This window comes from Vitis vinifera, chromosome 15, assembly GCF_030704535.1.
Source record: "Vitis vinifera cultivar Pinot Noir 40024 chromosome 15, ASM3070453v1".
Classification (NCBI taxonomy): domain Eukaryota; kingdom Viridiplantae; phylum Streptophyta; class Magnoliopsida; order Vitales; family Vitaceae; genus Vitis; species Vitis vinifera.
Genome location: NC_081819.1, coordinates 195,931 through 221,434, shown reverse-complemented (window position 1 = coordinate 221,434; position 25,504 = coordinate 195,931). Strand labels below are relative to the sequence as shown.

Sequence of the window (25,504 nt, the reverse complement as noted above, 5' to 3'; positions counted from 1 at the left end):
TGTCTTGACTTGTCTAAGTGCCGCACGAGCTTAGGAAACGACTAAGTTCGTGACACTAAGGTGAAAACAACGAGTCTTAAGAGGAAAGGAAAGCTCAAACATGTACCTCTCCACAAGCAATTTCAGAGAGGTGATCCAACAACAAAGTCAGGAAGGCATAGGAAAGGAAGAACACTGCTCCACGCATGATTAGGATGACCATTGGGGAGATTCTTAGAAAAATTTCACCTGCTAAACCTATAAGATTCTATCAAACAGTAGGTAAGCATGGATATAAAGCATCAGAAGGATGATAATGAAACAAGACAAGGATCAGACTCATCGTTCAGCATGGGGAGGATTCAAATGCTACTTCTGAAAATCCTGAACTCAAAACATGTGAATGAAGAAAAAAAAAATGTAGAGCCTGAAACTACAGGGAGCTGACTGTGTTGGCTGAAGAGTTTGCCAGGAGAGATTTGAGCCCTGAGATTACATTTCTCACTGATGAGCTGGAGCTGCTACATCACCCTAAGACCTGTGGGCATCTGAACACCCTCCTGCTCAGCACTAATTCTCAAATGTTAAAGCTACAAGCAGTAGTGTAGGCTCGGCTGGTTACAGAACTTAACTCTTCACCCAACTGATGGACTCAAGCAGCTCTTCAGCATTTGTATGCTCCCCTTTGAGCTATGAGAGGAGTTATTCACAACAGTCCTTCAATTACAGCATCCCTATGGTGGATCTTCGTCCCAATGAGGTTCCTAGTGACTATAGCTTGAGGGAAGTTTCAAGAGCTCTCTATCTCAGTTATGCAGAAGGGTAGAAATCTGAGCAGAGATAGACAATTTTAAAACATCCCTGGTGAGCAGATCTTAGGGAATTTGGCATTTGCATGAAACATTTTTCCTTGGGGGAGGCAGCAGAGACAAGTAGTGAAGAATAATTTTTTTTTTCCATTTTACTTGTTGCTCACTTGCACAACCTGGTTATCGTGTTAATACATATGAGATACGACAAACAAATAAGCATAATGCTGTCAACTAATCTATAGTAAAATAAAAGATGATGCAGCCATCAAAGCAGGAAGAGGGAAATATATTTCAGATGGCAGATCTGAATTAAAAAACAGAGCACAAGTCCTTAATGCATTAGCCATCTAGTGGATATGAACTTCTGGGACATGAGAAATCTTTAGGCTAATCCAAGACCTATTTCTTTTTGGCAGTGACTTTAAGGTAGGGCAATGAATGGTTGCAGGTCGTGATTTCAAGTTTGGCCAAATAGCAAGACAAACATAATCCTCAAAAAATTTCATGCCTACATCATCCTCATTATGTAACAAAATAAATTCCTCCTGCAACAAAAGAAGAAATCTAACTTTGTAGCACAGCAAAATGTTCAATTCCCTGACACAGATGTAACTCTCCACATCCATAAATAAAAATATAAATACACAAACAATTTATATTTTTTCAACACTTTTTCAACAGATTGATTGCAAAATGATAAATGACCGAGAGATCAAAAGCAAAAAGAAAGGCATATTAAGTTAACCCTTTCCACATCTAAATTTTATTCTACTAACATGTGGGCATAAAGCAGAAGGAAGCAGGCGATGTAGAAAAATTCTTTCTTCATCTGTGCTAATGCATGAGAATCAGGTTCAAAGAACTGCAAATAGAGTATAACACTTGTAGGAAATCGACTTAAATGATTAAGAAAAAAATATTGCATTACAAACCCAAAATATATGGTACATAGCATGCTTGAAGTAAAGAGCAGAAGTCCTTTTGACTAGCATGCCATCATCATCCTCATGATCTACAAATGAAGCTCTTTGTACCATTTATTCTAAGGTCTCAAGGGAGTTAAGATGTTGAATCCATTAGGCTATCGCACCTTAGGAGTTTCAAATATTTCAGAGAAACAAGGTGTGACAGCCACTAATACAAAGACATTAGTTGATGACTACCCTCAACTTTTAGCTGGTCAAGAGACGAAGGTGCCTAAGCCCCATCATTGTCCCTTTTTGCATTGACTTGGCAACAATTACACTTGCAATATAATAGTCAACCTAATAAAGTTTCCATAGATGAACAATGATAACACAAAGTAACAAGATCACTTTGGTAAACAATTAACAATCACTGATAATAACTCTAAAAGTACATAACACTAGCAATTGACTAAGATACCAATTTCAAACTTTGCTAATCTTTGAGGTTTTATAAAATAGGTGAAGGAAAAGGAATGACATAATTACTTTGTCTAACAACAACTCATTAACATTATTACAAGTACAATTTCGAACCAAAATGTTTAGCTAAAGTATAATTCATAACAATAAAGAGGATTGACGTACTAAGGGAAAATATGAAAAAATTTCTATTAATATGACTCACTAAATTGTGTACATGGTTGCTACTAAATATATACATGAGTAAGGCTAGGATCAATGCTAAAAACTAGGAAGAAAATTTGGGAAAACATTTGTAACATTTTATAGATAATTTATAGCTATAGAATAATCTAAATATAAGAACAAAATCAGCCTAATAAATCCCAACATTTTAGGCTATTCTACTAAATTTTGCTATAGAATAATCTAAATATAAGAACAAATCAGCCTAATAAATCCCACAATTTTAGGTTATTCAACTAAATTTGACTTCTTATCTTAGACAGCAAACTCCTCCAAGTCGTATGATCTAATTTGATTTCGAATTTTCAACACTCCCCATCAAGCTAGTTCCCATTGAAAATTCCCAGCTTGCCAAGGATTCCTTGGAATTATAGCTTCTATAAACCCTTTGTTAGCACATCTACTAATTGTTTTCAAGTTTACATGAATGGTGTCCAAATCGGCATGTTATCTATTTTTTCTTTAATGAAATGTCAATCAACTTCAATATGTTTCATTTTATCACGTTGCACTGAATTGTGAGCTATACTTATGGTAGCCTTGTTGTCGTAGTTCAACTTCATAGGTCTATCATTCTCCATCCTTAGTTCTTTTATGAGAGATTTTAAACATAGGAGTTCAAAAATTACCAAGGCCAATGATCTAAACTTAGCTTCTGCACTAGATCTCTCCAAAATTGATTGTTTTTGCTTCTTCATGTCACCAAATTGCCTCTAACAAATGTGTAGTACCTAGAAGTAGATTGTTTCTCATTGTTACAACCTGCTTAAATAGCATCTATGTACGCCTCTACCTCTAGGTTGCTAGTTTTTGAAAATAGAAGTCCTCTCCTCGGTGCTCCTTTGGGACATCTCAAAATTCTGATCACTGCATTCATATGTTGATTTGGTGAATGCATAAATTGATTGACAATTTCAAACGCAAAGACAATATTTGGTCTAGTATGGAACAAACAAATTAACTTGCCCACTAACATTTGGTAACTCTTTTTATTCACAATGGGGCTTATTTCCAATGTTCCCACTTTGTGATTGACATCAATTGGGTGTCCATTGGTTTCCACCTAAGCATTTCGATTTCCTTTAATAGGTTTAGAGTATACTTTCTTTGTGAAAAGAAGATTCCTTTCTTTGTGATAAGATCCTTTTCTTTGATCTAACTACCTCAATGCCTAGAAAGTATCCTAAGTCCCCTAAGTTCTTAATTTCGAATTCTTTAGCAAGGGAATCCTTCATATTTCTAATTTCAGCTAGGTTTTTTCTAGTCACAAATATATTATTTACATATACAATTAGAATAGTCACCTTACCTCCTTCATGTTTGTGAAACATTGTGTTGTTAGCTTAGCTTTGCAAATATTGATTGACTTGGTAAAATTTTCAAACCAAACATGTGGTGACTACTTCAATCCGTGGAGATAATCTTTAGACTTTCCTTCTCCTAAATTTTTCCTCAAATCTAGATGAAAATTCCATGTATACTTCTTCCTCTAAATCTCTATGAAGTAAAACATTCTTTACATCTCATTGGTGTAGAGGCCAGTCTTGAGTGGCAGCAAGTGAGAGTGGAACTAGAATAGTGCTCATCTTTGCAACTGGTGCAAAGGTTTCTTGGTAGTTGATCCTGTAAGTTTGTGTGAATCCTTTTGCAACTGGCCTGGCCTTGTATTAATCCATTGTCCCATTTGACTTGAATTTTACTATGAACACTCACTTGCATCCTATAACCTTCTTTCCACTTGGAAATTCCACAAAGTCCCATGTCCCATTTTTGTGTAGGGCTCTCATTTCTTCTTCAACTACTTCTATCCATTGTGGATCCAACAAAGCTTCCTAAATATAACTTAGGATAGTCACCTTAAAAAGATTAGCAGAAAAGACTTTAAAGGATGGGTTAAGCCGACTATAGGAAACAAAAATAAAGATATGGTTTTGAGTGCGAGTTAGGACCCCTTTTCTAAGAGCAATAGGAATATTCAAATAAGATTAAGATTCAAACAAATTCAAAACTTGGGAAATTTGGGGAAGTTGGTGAATTTGGGAGACTCACTCGAGTTTTTTAAGTTTTCCATGTTTTGTTTTGGGGGATTGGCAGTGAGAAGAATTGTTAGCTCCTTTATTCCTTCTCAAATATACTTTTATCTCTACTTGTTTTCCTAGTTTGTTCTCCAAATCTTCCCCTCTTATTTGATCTTCCTCGTTTAGTATTTCAGAATCCGAGGTTAAGTTAGGAATGGTAAGGCCAATGGAAGTGGAGTTTTAAAGAATGGTAATTGGTAGGACTTCCTAAAATCAATCTTTCTCTCTAAAACTCTCCCTTTGGAGTTTGGAGTAGTAAGGTTGGTTTTCAAAGAATGTGACATCCATTGTTACATAGAATTTTTGAGACTTTCGGTGAAAGCATTTGTATCCCTTTTAGGTCGGTGAGTACCCTCCAAAGATACATTTAAGGGCTTTTGGATCCAATTTACTTTTGGCATGGTTATAGTTACAAACAAAAGCAGCATGACAAAAAACCTTTGGTGTAAGGGAGGAAACAATGTGGCCAGCAATAGGGAATAATTTCCTAAGCATGTTCATGGATGTTTCAAATGCAAAAGTGCGGGATGACATTATGTTAATATGATATGAGACTGTCAAAATGGCTTCTCCCTAATATTGTTCAAGAACCCCCATTTGAAACATTAGAGACCTTAGTCACCTCAAGGAGATGCTTTTTTTTTTTTTGGCCACTTCATTTTCTTGAGGTGTTTTGACACATGATGACTGGCGTATAATCCCATTGACATCAAGATATTTTCCCAAACTCTTTGAAAAATATTATGTCCCATTGTCAGTTCTAAGGATCATAATTTTGGTTTGAAATTGATTTTAAATTGTTTTTGTAGAAGGTTTGGAAAACAGTTACAACATCTGATTTTTTCTTTAAAAAATAGGTTTAATACACCCGAGTATGATCATCAATAAAAGTAATGAATCACCTAGCTTAGATAGAGAGGTTACACAAAAGGGACCCCAAACATCACTATATATAAAGGAAAATAGATTAGATGGATAATAAGCATGGATAGGTTACTTAGCTCGATGATGCTCTGAAAAATCACACACTTCACATTGATAAGCAACACCACTTTTATTTAGAAATAGAGAAGGGAACAATTTTTGTAGGTAAGCAAAGCTTGGATGCCCTAGTGTAGAAGACCATAACATAATCTCATTGCAAAAGGAGCTTTCACAGTGTAATGCCTTTGGAATTTTCAAAGCCTCTTCCTCTAAAATAAATAAGCCTTCCAACTCATTAGCATTGCTAATCCTCTTCCTGAACACAACTTTTGAAATACACACCAAGTTGGAGAGAATTTAGTGTAACAATTTAGATCATGAGTGAGTTTATTGATGGATATTAAATTGTAAGACAAATTGGGAACATGCAAAACTAAACTTAGGATAATTTTTTTTTAGATAACAATAGTTCCTTTTCCAACAATAGATGAAAGAGACTCATTTGCTATTTTAACCTTTTGATGTCTCAAACATGGAGTATAAATGGAGAAAAGATTTGACAAACTTGTCATATGATCTAAAACCCCAAAGTCTATGATCCATGGGTTGGATATTTTTTTGTGTAGTTGACCGGAATTTCTCTATTGTACCAAAATACTTAGCCTTTTTACGTAGTAACTCTGGTCAAGAAAAACTAGAGAAAGAGTCACTACGACTTTTGTAGTATTCCGGGTATCGTTCTCAAGGACTGGCTTATGAAAATTGCCAATACTAGAATAAATGAATTGTTTTTGTTTAAATCCTTAAGTGAAAAACAATATGTGAATAATGTGAAACTAAGTAAAAGAAATTAAATTAATAAGAGAAAATGAATATTGATTTTAAATTCAATTGATTCAAGTTTGGGGTTTTCCACAATCCAACCTAGGGTATAAAAATGATAGAAAACAAAGGTATTTTAAGTAATATGATCTTAGGGTTTTGGGATCCTTGGCTACTCGCGATTAAGTTGGGTTCTATAATTCAAAATTGCATCCGAAACCTAATTTTTCCTTTTTAAAACAGATTCTTAAAACCATCAAATGAATGAGATTGATTATCAATTTAAGATTTGGCTTTTTAACCATTCCTACTCCTTATAGCTTTGTTTAGGGGCAAATAACGGTAGGTAAGATGAGGATAACTAATGATCAAGAATTACCAAAAATCACTAGTATCAAGTAATAACCTACCGTATCATTCCCTAAACGAACTCACAAGGATAGGATAAAAAAATTGATAAATTGTCACTCAACCAATAATTAATCTCATTGTTATAATAATTCACCCATTGTCCCTATAGGTTTCCTAGACCTTAGGTTTTCATGCTTCAAGCCCCAAGTTGGATCTTAACCTCTCATGGGGGTGATGTCACATTCACAATCCATAGTAGGGTAAAAATCCATAATTTGAATCAAAAGAAACTAAAAACAATATATTCAATAAAGAAGAAAAAGAAAACAAACCAAAGTTCTCGTCTTTTTCCTCCTTCAATGTCAAAAACTCCAGAAAAAAATCCAAGATCCCTAAAACCTAGAATTGAGAGAGTTTATATAATATCCTCAATTACCTAACATGTGGCACACTCTCATTGGCCACTTATTACAAAATAATTTCCTAAAAATGATTAAAAAATAAAAAAATGGTGATTTCTGGTCGTGTGGGGTCCACCTAGGGCAGATGGAGTGCTTTAGATGCAATTCCCGAGGTAGAAGAGGCGGAACATCAAAGTGGCAGTGGGTGAATTCGAAATTGGTGTCATTTCGAAGTGGATATCGAATTCATAAGTTGAATAGATGCAATTCCCGGGGTAGAGGAGGCGGAACATCAAAGTGGCAGTGGGTGAATTCGAAATTGGTGTCATTTCGAAGTGGATTTCGAATTCATAAGTTGAATTTCGAAATCATAAGTTGAATTTCGAAATCATTTCGAAATGACCCTCCAGCTTGGTGCAGTTGTCTTCAAATGGCCATAACTTCTTCATTTTAGCTCCGATTTGCAAACTGTTTGAAGCGTTGGACTCCTGACTTCCTGAGCTTCGAAATGATATATATTATGTATATAATGGACTCCATAAAGTGCTCCAAATTTGTCCTCAAAGTCAAAGTATATAATGTCATCAGATTTTTGAGTTCTAAATTTTCATGCAGCTAAATCTTGCTTCATGCCTCATTTCCCATGCTTCCTTGCCTTCTTTCTTACTCCATAATGGTCATTTATCATCCTCCAACCTCATGATATCCTTGTTTTGCCTTTCCTTACATTCAATGAATCTTGACTCACTTATTTCCTCATTTAGCCCTTTCTTGATCTTTCAAAATCTAAAGTCATTCAATTTGCACAATTTTCTTCCCTTGAACCTGAGATAAATCTCCAAAGTATAGATTAAACTCATGGCTAGGGCCTTAGCATTGATTTAGGTCAAGTTGGGTGATTTGAATGTCCTTTGGTGCACAAATCATATCGAATATGTGCCATTAGAGCACATATTTTGGCTCCGATCAGTAGTGTAAAGAGAAAATTACTAGCTTAAGCTACATTTTTGCATATGGAGAAGGGGTCATGAATTTTTGGAGAAACTTCAGTTGTTCCTTACTGAAAACTTGAGATTTTAGATATAGTAGGCTGTCCAATCTTCTATTGGTCAACCACTTGAAATCCTTTATATTTCCATTTGTTGGTTTGTTTCCTTTCCCCTATCCTTATAGCTTCCCATGGAGTTTTCAACACATATCCTTAGTGTGGCATGATTTATTGCAATGATCACACCACAACTTTTCCTTGTCATCATTCTTCTTACTAAAATTTCATTGGTTATTGACAAGTGCACTTTCTCATTTCAACGTCGAACCTTCTCTTATTCGATTTTATTTTGTCATCATAACCATAAACCAACTCTTTTCTCTTCTCTTCTTAATGCCGAGTAAACTTCTCTTATTGATGGAATAAGCTTTGTCTCCAAAAGTTTCCCTCTAACTTGATCAAATTTTGCATTCAAAATAGAACGAAAATCAAACACTCATTCTTTTCAAGTACCTTTTTATACATTGTACTATCCTCAATGTCTTTCAATCAAGGTCTTAATGTTTGGAGACCTCGGATTTCTTCATTCTCATACCTTGGATTGTTAGGGTGCATGAAAATCTATCTTAGACTCTCTAAATCTATTGCAATGGAAAACTTGGTTTTCAAAAAACAATATTGATACCACAAAAAACATAGATTTAGAGAATAATGTCACATACCTTTGATCCAAATGTTCTCAAATCGATTATAGTCGGTGTAGAATACTCCAAAGTCATAGTAGATCTCGAAAACACCATGATCTTCCATTTGATGACTCTTCCTTGAGTTTAGGTATTGAGATGATGGAGATCTCAGGGCTAGAGGCTAGGGTTTTCTCCTTAGACTGTAGGAAGAGAGTGGCAAAATTTAGAAACCCAACCCTTAAAGGGGTATTTATAAAATTCTTATTGGGTTTAAGTGACTTTTGAGCCAACCATGAGCCTAGGCTACTTAATTTAGCCCAAAAGGTTGCTAATTGATTGATTAACCAATAAGGCTTCAATTAATCAATTAGTTCAGTCTAGAGATACTGTTCACTTACCCTTGTACAACCTTGCGTAATCACCAAAACACTCTTATGCAAAAAAGTGAACTAAAAACCCATCTAACCCTCATAGTCCATGTTATTAAGGAATATGAGTTTGAGTAGGGACCTATAGGAAAGTACTAGCTCCCTCGGAATTCAATTATGAAGTTGACTTAACATCTCACTATAAAGAGTCAACTAAACTCTAATACCATATGTATGTTACAAGAAGACACCATGTGCTTGGGTTGTTGACTTGCTATTTACTATATACAATCTCCCAATGAACTGGTCGTCTATAGTCTAACAAGGTGAAAACTATTAGCCTTTCAAGACTACCTCAACAATATTTGAGTTACAAATCCTCCTTTTATGTGATTAAATGACATACTATAGCTCATTAAGAGCATATGTCAAATTCCACTAAAGGAATTATTACATGCCCATAGATTTCATGATCACAAGCCCTTAGGGTCACCCAAGGGGACTCACTGTCTCAAAGTTCATGAGATATTGTGGTACCTCTATTGAGAATATCTATTTTTATTGGCTTCAATTAACAATGATCCAATTCATAGTGAATATATGGTCTAACTTACAATCTTACACGTAAGTCAAAATCACTGCTAACTTTTGCACAAAGTTAATATTCTCTTAAGGTTAAGAGACTTGATTGAACATTTTCCAACTTTCGAGTTGGAATATCCATTGTTTGCTCATTTTTCACATTTTAATCATTGTGTTTCTTCATAAGAACTCCCACGACCCTCTATTATCATGAGGATGACCAAGTTCAGTTTGTTCGGAATCATGACTTCTCCGTAAGAACCACATCCATTAGCTCTGGCAAAGGACCAACCAAATTGCAATTTACTAATGATAACTTCTCGGTTGAGCTGAATTTTGCGATGCAATTCCAATGAGCCAATGAGAGATGACTAGTAGTCACTAAATTGATCCTTTTGAAGGTCATGGCTTATGGGCATTGAGAGCTATTTTCTACGAGAACACGAAGGCAAGTTGCAACCTTCTCCTCATCGCATGAGGACTGTCACCACAATCCAACTCTGTTCCTAGAACATAACCAGTTTTGATTTGAGCAAAACACGCTTCTTTCCAATAAGTTTTCCTTTCATCTCCATAAACTCTTTCAGTGCTCGCTTTGGTGATCAAGCACTTCGTTTGAGGTTCTGAAATGCAGGAACAACAAATCATAAGCACAATAGTTATACATTTTTCGCTTTTCCGATCTTAAGGTGTGCTTTATGTTTTGAGGTGCTCCTAGATGGTAGTTGTTGAGCTTCATGGGAATATCCATAGTCATTCTCCACATACTGCGCAATCTTTGGATCTGGGATGGTGTCGGAGCACTTGTTGTACATGCATGAGATTTGAAGCAAGAACCCATGTGTAGGCAATCATCAACCGTAGATCAATCAAAGTAATGCGAGCCATCTGATTTATCTTCATACAAGTCGAGTAATGATCTACTGGTGGAGTAGACGAATCTCCTTCCTCACTTCTCTCATTGTAGAAAAGTACCTCATCTGCAAGTTTGACAACACCAAACGACATAATGGTGTGGGCATCATGTCTGCAACCATACATTCTCCCATCAACCCTGCTTTTGTGCTCCGTGAAATCCAATTTCCACTAGGTTACCTTCCAAGATGACCAAATGAACTAGCCTCATAAGTGAACAAGAAACCAGTGTCTGAAACAAAGCTAGAGTGGCTCCACACAACAAAAATATGAGTTATGACAAAACTCTTCAACTTAACATGCTTGGGTTGCAAGTTGCTAACCATGTCCTCATGACCTAGTTGACACTAGTGATGCTGGAATGGCTTGCATTATCCCTTTATAACTGCTAAATGGTTTCTTCTTCACCATGCCCATAATTGAATTCCAACAAATCTCAAAAGGAACCTGCGAGGGGGAAGTTGTGGAAGCCTCAGTGTGTGGGCTACATGGCAGTATAGGCATCCAAATTTTTTTTTTCTATGTGAAAAGTGGTCTATACAAGGTTCTCTTAGGAACATCCCAATCAAGATGGCCAACCTAGCTAGCCGAGATACTCATATTCCCAAACACAAAAAAAAAAAAAAAAAAAAAAGGAATACAGAGGAGAGCATAGACCAAAACAGAGTATAAATAAACGAACCAAAGACCATTTCATAGTTTGTCAATGAGCTTGCAATCTGATTGGCGGTGGCCAAAATGGACTTTAAATATAAATTAAAAAAAACATGGTTGCAGGCATCTTACAGAGAAACCAAAATAGAGCAAAGAAACAAAGCATGATTTTAGATTCTATATAAATAAAAGGAACAAATAGAAAGTGTATGCAAATGATTTCAAGTATGCATGTTTTCTAATGCCCATACTCAATCATCAAAGACAAACACAAATATTTGCAAGAAACATAGCAAAATGGTGTGAAAATAGGAGAGTACAGAGTATACAACGACTATACCTACACGACTCCCTTTGAGCAAGGATTGCTTGGTTGCAAGCACTTGATTCCTTAGCTTCTTCAAACTTAGCAAAAGTCTCTATCTGCTTCCCCTCCCCAACTCTCCTTCCAATCGCCCTCCTATCTTACGTCCCCGAGCTCATTTTCTTCCCCTCCAAACCTCCACCAGCTCTACTACTTTGCACCTTCCTCTAACAGTTGCACCATGCTGAGGTAGTAGTGTCCTTGGCTACGCGTCCCATGCAACCTACTCACTTGTGGAAGTCACCCCCCACTCCCCTCTGTAGAGATGGTGTTTCACCATCTTGCCCCAAAAAGAACCAAGCTTCCTGGGCAGTAAGAAAGTGGTGACAAAAAATCCCATAAAATGCAATCAATAAAAGTAATTAAAAAACAAATGTCCATTGGTCCAAAAGAGGGGTCCACAATTTGGTTCTCAAAAAATTTGTGGGAGAACAGGAGGTAAGAAAAAAAGAAGAGAAAGAGTAAAAAAAAATAAAAAATAGATTTAAAGTCCATAGATTAGTTTTATATGTCACTCCAAACCCATTTCACTTATTATTATTATTTTTTTTTATGTAAAAGTTAAATAATTTAAAAATAAATAAATTTATAATTAATCTTAATTATATGCAATCTTCTTTGGTATTTTCTTAATGAAACCAAAAATGAGAAAAATATTTTTCTCAACATTTTTTTTCTTTTGTACTTTTCGATAACCAAACATAATTATAATATTTATATAAAAAAATTAAAATAAGGAAACAATTTTGAAGTAGTATATAGAAATAAGTTATTGACTTCAAATATTTTCTTTTCTTTTATTTTCTTTCCCATAATTTTTTTTAGAATCAATTATAGTCTTGATAATTTGAAAATATATAAATTTCTAATCAATTTTAATTATATTTAATTTTCTTTAATATAAGAAAATATGGTGAATCAATCATATTTTTTCTTTAAGTGAATCAAATACAATTACAATGATTTAGAAGCTTATATATTTTTAAATTATTTAATTTTTATATAAAAGAAAAAAATTCTTCATTGAATTTGAATAAATATATAAAAATAATTTATTAATTTTTATATTATTTTGCTTTTTTAAAAAAATAATTTTTTTATTTCATGTACACGATTGCAACAAATAGTCCACTTAGGCCGGTATTGAAAACAACATCATTAATAATGGTGTCACATTTACATCTTCACATCCCGATTATATTTATTTGTTCATATCTTTATAATTTTAATTTTATTTATTTGTATCTTTAATAGAGGATTATGTTAAAACATGGGTGGGTGTATTGTCTACAAGACGTTTTGTGCATAACTGATAGAGCAAAAGAAGTCATAAAGAAAGAGAAGTTAAGGCCATTTCCTCACATTAGTCAATGGATGTAGCTGTCCGAGGTTGGTGTGAATGCATCCAAACACCGCAAAGATCTACCCATTTTTTTGAAAATAGTCATTTCATAAATATTTTTATGAAAAATAAATAAGAAAATTATTATTTTTAAATAAAATTTAGAAGAGTTTACTAAAAAGATGTAAATTATTGTTCTATGAAAGATTAGCCATGATTTTTTTTTTTTTTTTTAATATTAACAGAAAAATATTAGTTGAAATCAAATTAATAATTAATAAAAATAAAAAAAACAAACCAGAGAGAAAGGGTGGGTTTGGGTTGGTGGGTGAAGCCTTGCCAAACATGTCATGTGTCAGTGTCCCACTCCCACCATAACCAAGAATGGCGAAAAAGGAAGGTTTGGGGTTGGTGACTGGGACCCACAAAACCTACCCGTGAAAGTCTACGTACACGTATGGCTTACTTCATCGTATGCCCATTCAACAATTTATTTTTTTTATTGCTGTGTGTACAAGGACTTCAATATAGTTGGAATGGAAGTGATATAATTAATATTTAAAATTTAATCGTGGGAACTTTATTATTTTAATTATTATAATTTTAAGTTATATTTGATTCTAACAAAATGCTAAAAACAAAAAATATTAAAATTAATTATTTTAATTTATTACAAAAGTATAAAAAAATTAGATTTACTTAAAATTAATTAAATATATATCTTGTATTTAATATTCTTAGATCTGATAATATTTTTATTTGAAGTATTTTTAGTTAAAAAGTTTTATCTAAAAACGTTTTTAAAAAAAATCATGTATCAAGTGCTTTTTTAAAAAGTGGTCTTTTAGGTTTTTAAAAATATTTCATAAATTTTATCAAAACGGTTTAATGTTTTTTTTTTTCCAAAAACACTTTTTAAGACTAAAAACGTTTTTTCATATAAAAAAAAAAGTTATAATTTTCAATGTAAAATTAAAAGCCCGTCTGATAATGATTTTAAGAAGCGTTTTTAATAATTTTAATATTTACAAATTTTTATCATTTAGGTGTTTGAAATATTAGAAACATTTTTTATAATCACTCCCAAATGCATTTTAAAATAACACCAAGATTTCATGGATCATGATCCATGACCTTTCATGATTTTTATTGTTATGTGAAATTTTCATTGTTGGTATTTAGAAAAACTTTATGTTATAGCGTCGGATTTGTAATCCGTATGGTAGTGACATCCAACAACCCCCAACAAAAACAGGACCATCGTTTTGTGTGTGGAAGTGCCAACCCAAAATCACATTTCTTCGTAATGTAATCACATTCCATTCCGCCCATATATAAATACAGTGGGAGTGTAAGATTCGTTCATATCTTGTATCTTTCATTTATCTCACCTTCCCCGTGTCGGTAGTGAAGGAGAGGAAAATGAAGGTGATTGAGAAGATCCGCGATGCGGCCACTGAGGAAGGAAAGGTGGTCTTCTCCTTCGAATTCTTTCCTCCCAAGACGGAGGATGGAGTCGACAACCTCTTCGAGAGGATGGATCGGATGGTGGCGCACGGCCCCGCCTTCTGCGACATCACCTGGGGAGCTGGTGGCTCCACGGCGGATCTCACTCTGGAGATCTCCAACAAGATGCAGAACATGATCTGCGTGGAGACAATGATGCATCTCACTTGTACCAACATGCCTGTGGAGAAGATCGACCATGCTCTCGACACCATCAAGTCCAATGGCATCCAGAATGTGCTCGCCCTCCGCGGCGACCCCCCTCATGGCCAGGACAAGTTCGTCCAGATCCAAGGCGGCTTCGCTTGTGCTCTAGATCTGGTTTGTGTTTGTTCTCTTGCAATTCCATTCTAACCGAGATCTACTAGTTTTGCGTCGTTGCTCCATTTCCTGACAGTTTAACATGAATCAATTTCTGGTTAATTGGTCGTTTAACATAGAATTTGTGGGTTAATGCAGTATCCCTAGTTTAATGGGAGTACATTGTGGGTTGATTGATAGTTTAACACAGTATGTACAAATCGGTTAAATGTGCATTGTTATCCATTATTTTATGCTATGTTTGGCTTTTGGAAATTAAGGGAAAAAAACAAAAAGAAAAAGAAAAATGATTTTATCATTCATGTATTTTCAAATTATTTCATTCTTATATAAAAAGTTAAAATAATTAACATAAATTGGAGGGACTTTAAATCTAGTTTTTCTACTTTTCTTCTTTATATCTATTTTTTTTTTCTGCCATTCCTCTCTATTTTCTTTCCCTTCCACTTTTTCTCAAATTTTCCGGAACCACACAGAGCCTCCAGATAGCTTATCACATTCTAAGAATGTGTTTGTTTGTTTACACAGGTGCAGCACATCCGGGCGAAATATGGAGATTACTTTGGAATAACTGTTGCGGGTTATCCAGGTTGCGATTTTGCTCTGTTTCTCTTTTCATTGGATCTGTTTTGCCATCATTATGACTGAATTTTCTTCTCAGAGGCACATCCTGATGTGATACTAAATGGTGTGGCTACTTCGGAAGCATACCAGAGTGATTTGGCTTATTTGAAGAGAAAGGTATTGTGCTTCTACCTATTAAATGTTTCATGCTTATGTCCTACATTAATCCGAAGAACCCGTGTTTTCAACTGCCTAATTTTAGAGTGTCTGTACTTTTTAGGTCGTGAAAACATTGGAATTGTTGTTTTGATGGGTTCTGCTTTGTTTGAACATGATTCTTAGCCCTTCTTTCTCTAGAAAATGCTTGTTAAACTTATGGCCTCTGGTAAGGGAGCTAAACCTCATTATTCCAGTTCAGAGCTTGGTGCGTCATCCATTGAAGGACCATGCTGTCCTGCATTTTCCTTTGATGTTTATGAATTCCGAAACATAATTTTAACTCACTACATTCTCTTATTCCTTGATTTTGGACATCATTGAGAAGCTGAAAATCTTTTTGCTCTGAGTAGATTGTAATCCCATCCATGACAAATAAGAGTTATATGAGAGAGGAAAGGCATGTAACCAGGTTTCTTACGTTTTTTTCTTTCAAATTAAGAGAACATGCCTCCATAAAAGATTATTTTATTATTCATGATAAACAATAAAAATTAAGAAATTTGCTGTTAAGGATGGATGGAATAAACACGAAAGACCTGGTTGCATCATTCTTGTGGAATTCCTTTGTTTTGGTTGTTCTTTTTTGTCTTGTTTTTACCTTTTCTTCATTTACTCATGTTGTATGCATTTGATAGGTTGATGCAGGAGCAGATCTTATTGTCACGCAATTATTCTATGATACTGATATTTTCCTCAAATTTGTGAATGACTGTCGGCAAATTGGAATAACCTGCCCCATTGTCCCAGGAATTATGCCCATTAATAACTACAAAGGATTCTTACGTATGACTGGTTTTTGCAAAACAAAGGTATGCAATTTCCTGTTGATTCACATTTCAGTATATTTGGGTTGAAAATCTTGCAAATGTTTAAGGATAATAGGTAGAGTGTATCATTTGTTTGAATGGACCATTTCTTAAGTCTTTAGTTCTTAAAACATTCAACAAACTTCAACTAGCCTGTTTTTGGTTGAATCTGTCAAACCAGGAGTTAAATAAGTTAGTTTCATAAACATTGTCCTACAATACATCATAATTAAGAGAATGATAAGAAGATGAAACTTGGATGAATCATGAATCAGTTAGTCGAAGAGAAACATGAGTAGCTTATTCATATGAAAGTTTCAAACTGCTCTGCCATGCTCATGGGAGATTTATGTCAACTTGCCAAGGACATGGCGCAGAATTTGCTAGCATCAGATTTGTTCAATGAGCTAGACCCTGAAGGTCCTATACTTCTTATCCTCACAAGTAGCCCATTCAATAGCAAGTGGATGCTTATCCCTAATAAAGAGCTGAATCCTGAATGCTTCTGAAAGTTAGCCAACTTCCTGAAGATCGTCATCAACACCAAATTGGGTATAAGGCAATCCTAATTATTTATAGTAGCTAGAATAGAGAAGCAGACGAGATTCCAACCATAAGGAACAGGTGCTACATGAGAATCCCATCCATTGCTATTAATGTCATATTATTTTTGTAGTTTTTCTTTCTCCAGAGGCTATTGACTTTCCCCAGTATGGTTTAAACCTCTCCTTTGCCTGGTTTATATCTCCTAAAAAGGGCAGCATCATTTTTTTTCCTTTTCTTTTTTCCCTTTTGGTCCTTAAGGGGATTTGAACCTTGAACTTCTATACCATTGCCACTGAGAAAAGGGCACCACCACTGGAAACATCTTGAAGGCACATATCTTGTTTGGGCACTACCACCTCTAGAGCTAGTCACCACAGACCAACCACTTTTGATTGTACAAGTTATATGTTTTATCACCACTTTGTGGATAATCATTAGATCTGAATATTTTAGATGCATGTGACTCGATTGTTCAAATACTATCTCTTAAAAAAAGGCATTCTTTTACCACTTTACAAAGAAAATATTTTCTTGCTAAGGAACAATGTTTAGGAGTTGTCCACACATAAAATCATAATTACTGATATGAGCTGTTTCTACAAATTTTTGTTGCAATAGAAGCAGAACTTATGTTGATTATTCAAGAGTCAAAGTTGATTTGTTATATATATATATAAGAAGATATCAATGAACTTCTATGAAATGGTTTTATGGGATTCTGCCAATTGATAAGTCCATTCCAATTCTATCAATCTATAGCACCATCTTGGCTGCCTTGCATTTTTTTGGGTAGTGAGTGGCAAATTTGAAGGACATTATGATACAATTTTTTATGAAAATTGTCTTTCAAAAAAAAAAAAAAAAAAAAAAAGAAAATTAAAAAATAATAATACATATGATGTAGCACCTGGAGATTGTTTTGATCCTTCTTTCTTTCTGGGATTGGGGTGGCGTGGTGGGGGGCAGTTTGGTGTTGGTGACACATCATTATCATGTAATTAGATGCCAATATCAGAAATTTGGAAGAATCCAAATTAATGTGATTCTAGCTCTAACCATTTTGTTTTGGGACCTCTATAATTAACTTGTATCTAGCACCTAGTCATATCTTTATTTTGGCAATTTGAGTTGAATATTTCATAACTGGTAATTTTGTTGGTAGATATGATGGTAATTTTTAATAGGTAATAAGCATTGAGTAGTAGTAAATTCTGTGGTGTAATGCAATAAAATGAGTTTGTGCATATATGGAGAAAGAAGCTTTTAATTATTCCTCTTACCATTTCTCTCCTAATGTCAAAAATATTTTTCTTGAGTATTTTACTTTTCCCTTTTTCATCTTTTGTTGGTTGTTTCCAAACCCAGAAGAATCATAATTGTGTCAGATTTTGATAGCTGAACTATGCAACATAATCTGTTAATTATCAACAGCTATCGAAATGTTCGGAAATTGCATAAAAAGTTAGGGAAGTACTTGAGTTAAAAGTCTGGTCTCAAGCATGCTTATTATCTATCTATCTATCTATCTATATATATATATATATATATATATATATATATATATATATATATATTAATTTTTCTTCTAGCAGAGACAAAATATTTATGTTTAGCTTTTCTGTTACCATAAGAAAAGTGGTCTCTCAAATATTTTTTTCATGGTGTGCAATTTATGTTAACATTTGATGTAATATTTGCATCTAATGACATGTTGTAGATACCATCTGAGGTTACTGCTGCCTTGGAGCCTATTAAGGACAATGATGAAGCTGTCAAAGCCTACGGAATTCACCTTGGAACGGAAATGTGCAAGAAGATTTTAGCTCATGGGATTAAGACAGTGCATCTTTATACACTGAACATGGAGAAATCAGCATTGGCTATATTAATGGTAATTTATTTATTTATTTATATCCTTGTCTATTTTGGCTTGAGAATGTGCAATCTTGTTTTCATGGTAGCTTCTGTGATCTAAGTTTGGCCTTACTATGGACTTGCCTTGGCAGAATCTTGGGTTAATTGAAGAATCCAAAATATCAAGGCCCTTCCCATGGAGACGCCCGACAAATGTCTTCCGTGTTAAAGAGGATGTTCGCCCAATATTTTGGTATGCAGAATCTATGAAAATCTAATATCTCTGTCTACAATTTAATTATTGATCTGGGTTGCCTCATTATAATCATATGAAAGTGTGTACATCTTTCTGAAATATCTATTCTTTTTGGATCAATGATTATAGGGCTAATCGTCCTAGAAGTTATATATCAAGGACCATAGGATGGGACCAATATCCACATGGACGATGGAGTGATTCTTGTAATCCATCATATGGAGGATTAACCGACTATCAGGTAGACTTATGGCTTCTCTTTTTAGACTTACTAAAAAGGTTCATCAAGTTCCTAGTCTCTTTGTTTAAGAGATATTTTTTGTGGTTATATTTTCTTTGGAATATAATCTGACATGTTTAATGGCTTGCCATGTTCTTCTTTCAAAATAAAAACTGAAAAAGAAAAATGAAAATTGTGCATCAGATGATTTGACTTCACATACTGCTTGTGTTTGGGCCTGTCAAAATGTAAAGGTTTTTTCCACCTGCATTGCCACTGTTCACTATGAAAAAAATGTGAGAGCATAGAAAACGGAAAAAGAAAGTTGATATGGAAGAAAGAAATAGAAATGACCAAGTTCCCAAAGAATGTGAATGCCTAATGTAATTTTGCTCTATATATTAAAATACCTCTTAGTTTTTGCACTACTTTGGTTTATCATAGAATATAACAAAACATTAATTGTCATACAATTACAAAAAAGCAAGGGGATTGTCTCTCTCCTTGTTTTAGCAATGGAGGCCTTGAGTTGCTTCATGTTGAAGGTGGTGGGTGGTTACAGCCAAGGCATTAAGGGATTTTGGTTAGGTTTGGTTTAGGTGTGTGAGGGGAGAACGAATCATGAGTTGGAGATTTCACATCTGCATTTTGATGATGATCTACCATTGTTTTATGATTCAAATGCCAACTTAGCATTGTAAAGGGGGACTTATGCTCAAGAAGAGGACCCTCTGTAGCTTGCTGGTGTAGTTAATTCCTCTCTGATGTCAATCTCAAATCAAGCTATGTTACAGCAGCTTCCAAGAGATCTTTTCTAGGAACAGGGTTGCTGTGATAGGAAAGTGCATTTAAGCAACTGTTTGTTCTGCCAAGGACAAAGGTGGTTTAGGCATCCAAAGTTTAGTAATCATAAATAAATTTTCTTAGGGAGTTGGCTGTGGAGATTTGCTGTTGATGGAGTTGGGTTGTGGATGAAGGTCATTGTGGGGAAAGTTGGTAAGGGACATGGTGTTGGGTCTTTGGAAAACTATTAGAGAAGTTCATAATGCTTTTCTCTCTTTGGTTCTGATTTTTATGGGATGGGCTTGAAGTAAAAAACAGTATCATATGTGGTGAGGAAATATTTCTCATAGGAAACGTTTCTAGATCTATTCTCCATTGGAATGAATCATGAAACTATGGTGGCGGACTATTGGAAAGTGTCATTGGAGCTCAACCTTCATTAGAAGCTCCCATGATTAGGAATAAGAGATGGTGTAAATGTTCCTGACTTGTGGTGCTGCTTGTTGGTGGGAAATATGTTGCATGGAAGATATATAAAGATGGTTGCCTTTTAGTGAAATCCTTGTGGAAGACTCTATGTCCAAATCTTAGCATCCCTTTCTCACCAATGATTTGGGTGTCACTCAGGCCTTCCGAAATTGGTTTCTTTGCCTCATAAGCTATTTGAGAGATGATACTCGCTTGGGACTAGCTTAGGAGAAGGTTTATTATTCTAGAAAATTGGTGTTGCTTATGCAAAAGGACAATGGATCAAACTATCGGTTGCTTAGGCATTGTGGAGGCTTGAAGGTTGTGATCTCTATTGCTCCCATTTTCCAGTATTCTTTGGCCACTGCCTAAGTCAATCAAGGAAACTTTGATTAATTTGCAAGGTAGGTTGGTTTTTAATGTGAAGAGAAACATATAGAATGTAGTTCCACTTGCTTATTTTGGTTTTCATGGAAGAAATGAAATAGATGAATCTTTAATGATTTAGAGCAGTTTGATTTGCAACTGAAAATCTGCTTATTTTAGATTTGCAATGGAAAAATCTGCTTGTGAAATCTCTGTTTGTGGGTTGAACTCCCTTTTACTGGGAACCTATTAGTTTAATCTCTTATTTGCCTATGAAAAAGAAAGTACAATTACAAGAAATACCTTAAAAACTTTAATGGTTTTTGTCAACAATTCCTTGATGCTTTAATAATAAAATTGTGTGCTTTTGTGTGTGTGTTTCATAGAATCCTAGGAATAAGCAATCCATTGAAAATAAGAATAAAGGCAAGAAGAATGAGTTATCCTTACCTATCAAAAAAGAAAAAAAGAATAAAAACGAAGAATGAGTTATCCTACAAAACAGGGAAAAAAAAATGTACAGTTAAGAAGGGGTATGTGTTTGTCCGAGTGTAGAATCACAGGAAATAAGTGATTAATTGAAAAAAAAGAATAGATACTAGAAGAATGAGTTATTCTTCAGGATAAAAAGAAATAGAGCTCATTCAAGAAGCAAAGTAGTTACACCGAAACCAATACTTGCATAGATGCCAACCTAAAACTCTAGAACAAAATGTAGTTCAAGGAGGCATAAAATCCCCATGAAACATTGCTAACATCTAAGCTGCCAGTTTAGCTAATGAATTTTCTACCTGGTTGGCTGATCCAGGAAACCAGGAGAAAGAACACCTCATAAACCTTGACATGTCTATAAATTTTCAAATTAGCATATCCTTCTTCCATGGACCTCTCTTAGGCTTAGAAACCAATTTGAGAATGATTGCTGAGTCCCATTCCATTAGCAGATTATTAGTCTCTCGCAAAGTCACTACCAACAACCCTTCTGATAGAGCTAAAATCTTTGCTTCACTATCTAGCCTTGAATTGACTGGTCTAGAAAAATGTGTGCTTTAAGTAACCTTCAATTTTTTATTTATGTTATGGACAAATCTCATTTAATACAAAGGATATATTTTTAAAAGTTCTGTAAAACCCCTAAAAGCCTGTAGAAGAATAATAAAATTCTTTTTAATTAATCATCTGCCCATCGAGTTTTCATTGTTTTGATTATGCTAATAATTCAACCTACTTGGTGTTGAGTACAATTTGCTGCTTGTTCAACGTTTTTTCATCCGGTTTCACTACAGGGCAATGCCCTAAGACTTGTAATTGAATGGTTTGGATTTTCCAAATGGTGCAAGTTTTGCCTAGATGGCTGATCAATGGATGGTAAAGTAAATGGATTAGTGGCATTATATGGAGTTTGGCCTTGTTGGGTTCACTTGTCAAGGCTCTTGATTCTTCTTGAGTACTTGTCTTTTATTTTATTCTATTCTTCGGATGAATGAAATAAAATTCACAAAGAGGAGGGAGGATGATGTCTCATGAGAGATGAGGGGAAATATGCAAAATTTGTGGTTGGGTAGGTTTTAAGAGAGATGGGGGTTCATATGGAAGGGTTTTCAAAGAGTACAAATAAGGAGTGGGTAATTTCTTAACATTTGTTCACTCTACAATCAGAGGTGGTGAGAGAATAAGATTTTTTTCCTGTTTTTGGTGTGGCGAATCTCCATAGGATTGGTATCTGATCTGTTATTTTGTTAGTAGACAATAAAGACAGAATTGCAGGCTATTGGGATTGATCCGTAACAGGGGCCACTGGAATCCAGTTCTATGATTGGAAGTTGGATATGGTGGAGTCTCTATTAGATGTTTCTTCATGCACTCTAAATTGTGTTGCAGAGTTATACTATCCTAAGTGTTACTGGGAATGGGGTAAGACTAGGAGGCATAAGTAATTTGTGTTTGTTTGATATTGCTGTAAACTATTTGGGATACTGTGTTGGAGCAGAGGGCTAAAATGCATTAAGAGGCACCCTTTTTTTTTATTTTTTTCAATTATCCTGATCTTTGATTGGGATATGCTTTTCTGGCTGCCAAATAGAACTCTATATATATATATATATATATATATATATATATATATATATATTTTCAAATTTAATTTTTTAAAATCAACTGTAGTAACTAGTAACCACAAGCTTGTTTAAATGACATCCCTCAAATAATTTTTGTTAAAAGTTCAAATCATTTTTTCAGTTGAAATGCTCTCCTTTTTGTTGATATCTTTCTTATTAATAGTGGTCTTATGTGACCTAAATTTGATTCTCTTAACAGTTTATGAGACCACGTGCTCGTGACAAGAAACTTCAAGACGAATGGGTTGTGCCCTTGAAAAGCATTGAAGATGTTCAAGAGGTGCGGTTTCCAACTTATAATTTATTCTCTTTATTTTTGAAAGACAATTAAATATAGTTTCACACATAAAATGTGCCTGTTTTGGAATTGTTGAATATCAGAGATTTATAAAGTTCTGCCTTGGAAAACTGAAAAGTAGTCCCTGGTCAGAATTAGATGGGCTTCAGCCAGAGTCAAAGATCATCAATGAACTTCTGGGCAACATCAATTCAAAGGGTTTCCTCACCATCAATAGCCAACCTGCAGTTAATGGGGAAAAATCTGACTCCCTGTCTGTTGGTAAGTGCAGGCTGTCCCATATGCATGCCCTCTAACTTATATTCTTGTAAAAAGTTATTTTTTATGAAAATTTGTGTTTATTATTTTCCTTCTACAGTGGAAAATGCCAAAATTTGTGATGATATACATCTTGCAAAGTTTTACATTAACTAAGAGAAGATACAAATTTCTGAGAATATGACAACAAATGGCTTAGTTCTCCATTCTATAGAGTAGTTTGAAGAACATGCCTTCAGTTCATGATTGTTATGTTCCTTGTATGGTATGTCAGGCTTGTCAAGATAATCGAGTGAAAAATTCTGTGTTAGAACATGATTCTAAGTGATGACACTAACAACATAATGACACTAACTACAGAATTTTGCTTTACTAATTTCTTGGCATAACTGATATGGTTTGCAGGATGGGGTGGGCCAGGTGGGTATGTTTATCAGAAGGCCTATCTGGAGTTCTTCTGCTCAAGGGAAAAGCTGAATGCTCTTGTTGACAAATGCAAGGGTCACACATCTCTGACATACATGGCTGTGAACAAAGAAGGGACCTGGATGTCTAATGTTGGCCCAGGTGAGGTGAATGCGGTGACATGGGGAGTATTCCCAGCAAGGGAGATCATCCAACCTACTGTTGTGGATCCTTCCAGCTTTATGGTGTGGAAGGACGAGGCATTTGAAATCTGGTCAAGAGGATGGGCTCTCTTATACCCAGAGGATGACCCATCCAGAAAATTGCTTGAAGAGGTTGGTTCTCGGGTTTTTTCTTATTCGTTTTATACTCTCTACTCTCTAGTCTCTCTGCCAAGGATGGAGTTCTCTAATGGTGAACAATATGGCACTCTCGTTATTTTACAGGTACAGAACAGCCATTTCTTGGTCAGCCTGGTGGATAATGATTACATCAACGGCGATTTGTTTGCCATTTTTATGGAGTTCTGAGACATGCACACTCCTCCCTCTCCCTTTGAGGCTTGCTAAAGACATTGAAATTGATTCGTTGTCTCAAGTTGGATTAGAATTTCATTTCCATGGGATTTTGTTGGTTATAACTTGAATCATAATTCTATAATCTTACTATTATGTAATAATTGTTATTCATTGAGCTTTGTATCCCCCCACCTCATGCTGCAAAATGCATTTGAAGTGGGAGCTGATTTACTGAAGCAATTGCATACTGCTGTATTCTGCAGTAGCGTAATTCTTACTGAGATATTTCTGGTCCAAGAATCCCATAATGAATGGTCATGATTTTCCCTATGTTTGGTTGTCTGAGAATTTTACAAAAGAAGACACAAGGAAAATAAAAAATAAATTTATTTAACGTTGCTTAACTAATTTTTTTTTAAAAACTTATTTTATTTTTCTTTCTTTTATATAAAATTAAATAATTACCAATTGTATAAATTTTAAATTACTTTTGACTATGTTTGATGATAAACTAAATATAAGAAAATTAATTTTCTTACATTGCGTTTATTTTCCAAAAAATTTAGACTATGTTTGGTTCTTTGAAAGTATTAAGAAAAAAAAAATACTAAGTAAAACGATTACTTTCTGTTTGGTTTTATTATGAAAAGTATAAAAGAAAATTAAATATAATTAAGGTTAGTTAGAAATTTATATATTTTAAAATCATTTAATCTTTATATAATTGAAGAAAATAAGTAAAATGAGTTTAAAAAAACATAAAAATAATTTATTAACTTTGAATTTATTTTTATTTTTCTTCACTTTTTCTTTCCTTTCACTTTTCCTCCTTATTTTCTTTCCTTTACTTTTCCCTCAAATTTTTAGGGAACCAAACATAGTCTTAAGGAAAAGAGAGAGAGAGAAATAAAAATAAAAGAAAATAGAAAGGGACTTAAATTGGACAAAATATTTTTCAACACATTTTTATCTTTCCTTAATTATAGGTCCTTCTAGTTGGGCCTGATAATTAGCCCAAGGTCTTCCTATTACCCATATTTAAACTCAAAGCCCAAAGAAAGAGTAAAAATTGGAATGAAGGATATTCCCTAAAATACCTTTGGCTATTAAATAGAAAAGC

General features: G+C 34.5%; 1 protein-coding gene across 1 annotated transcript; it reads left to right on the top strand.

Moving 5' to 3' along the window:
• Positions 1-14,008: 14,008 nt before the first annotated feature.
• On the top strand, positions 14,009-24,714 carry LOC100259124 (probable methylenetetrahydrofolate reductase (NADH)). Its single transcript, XM_002272694.4, has 11 exons — positions 14,009-14,706; positions 15,235-15,295; positions 15,368-15,447; positions 16,125-16,298; positions 18,559-18,732; positions 18,848-18,948; positions 19,081-19,192; positions 23,105-23,185; positions 23,287-23,464; positions 23,867-24,201; positions 24,313-24,714. Exons 1-11 carry the CDS (start codon positions 14,302-14,304, stop codon positions 24,394-24,396), a joined length of 1,785 nt encoding a protein of 594 aa, XP_002272730.1. The 5' UTR covers positions 14,009-14,301; the 3' UTR covers positions 24,397-24,714.
• Positions 24,715-25,504: the final 790 nt, after the last annotated feature.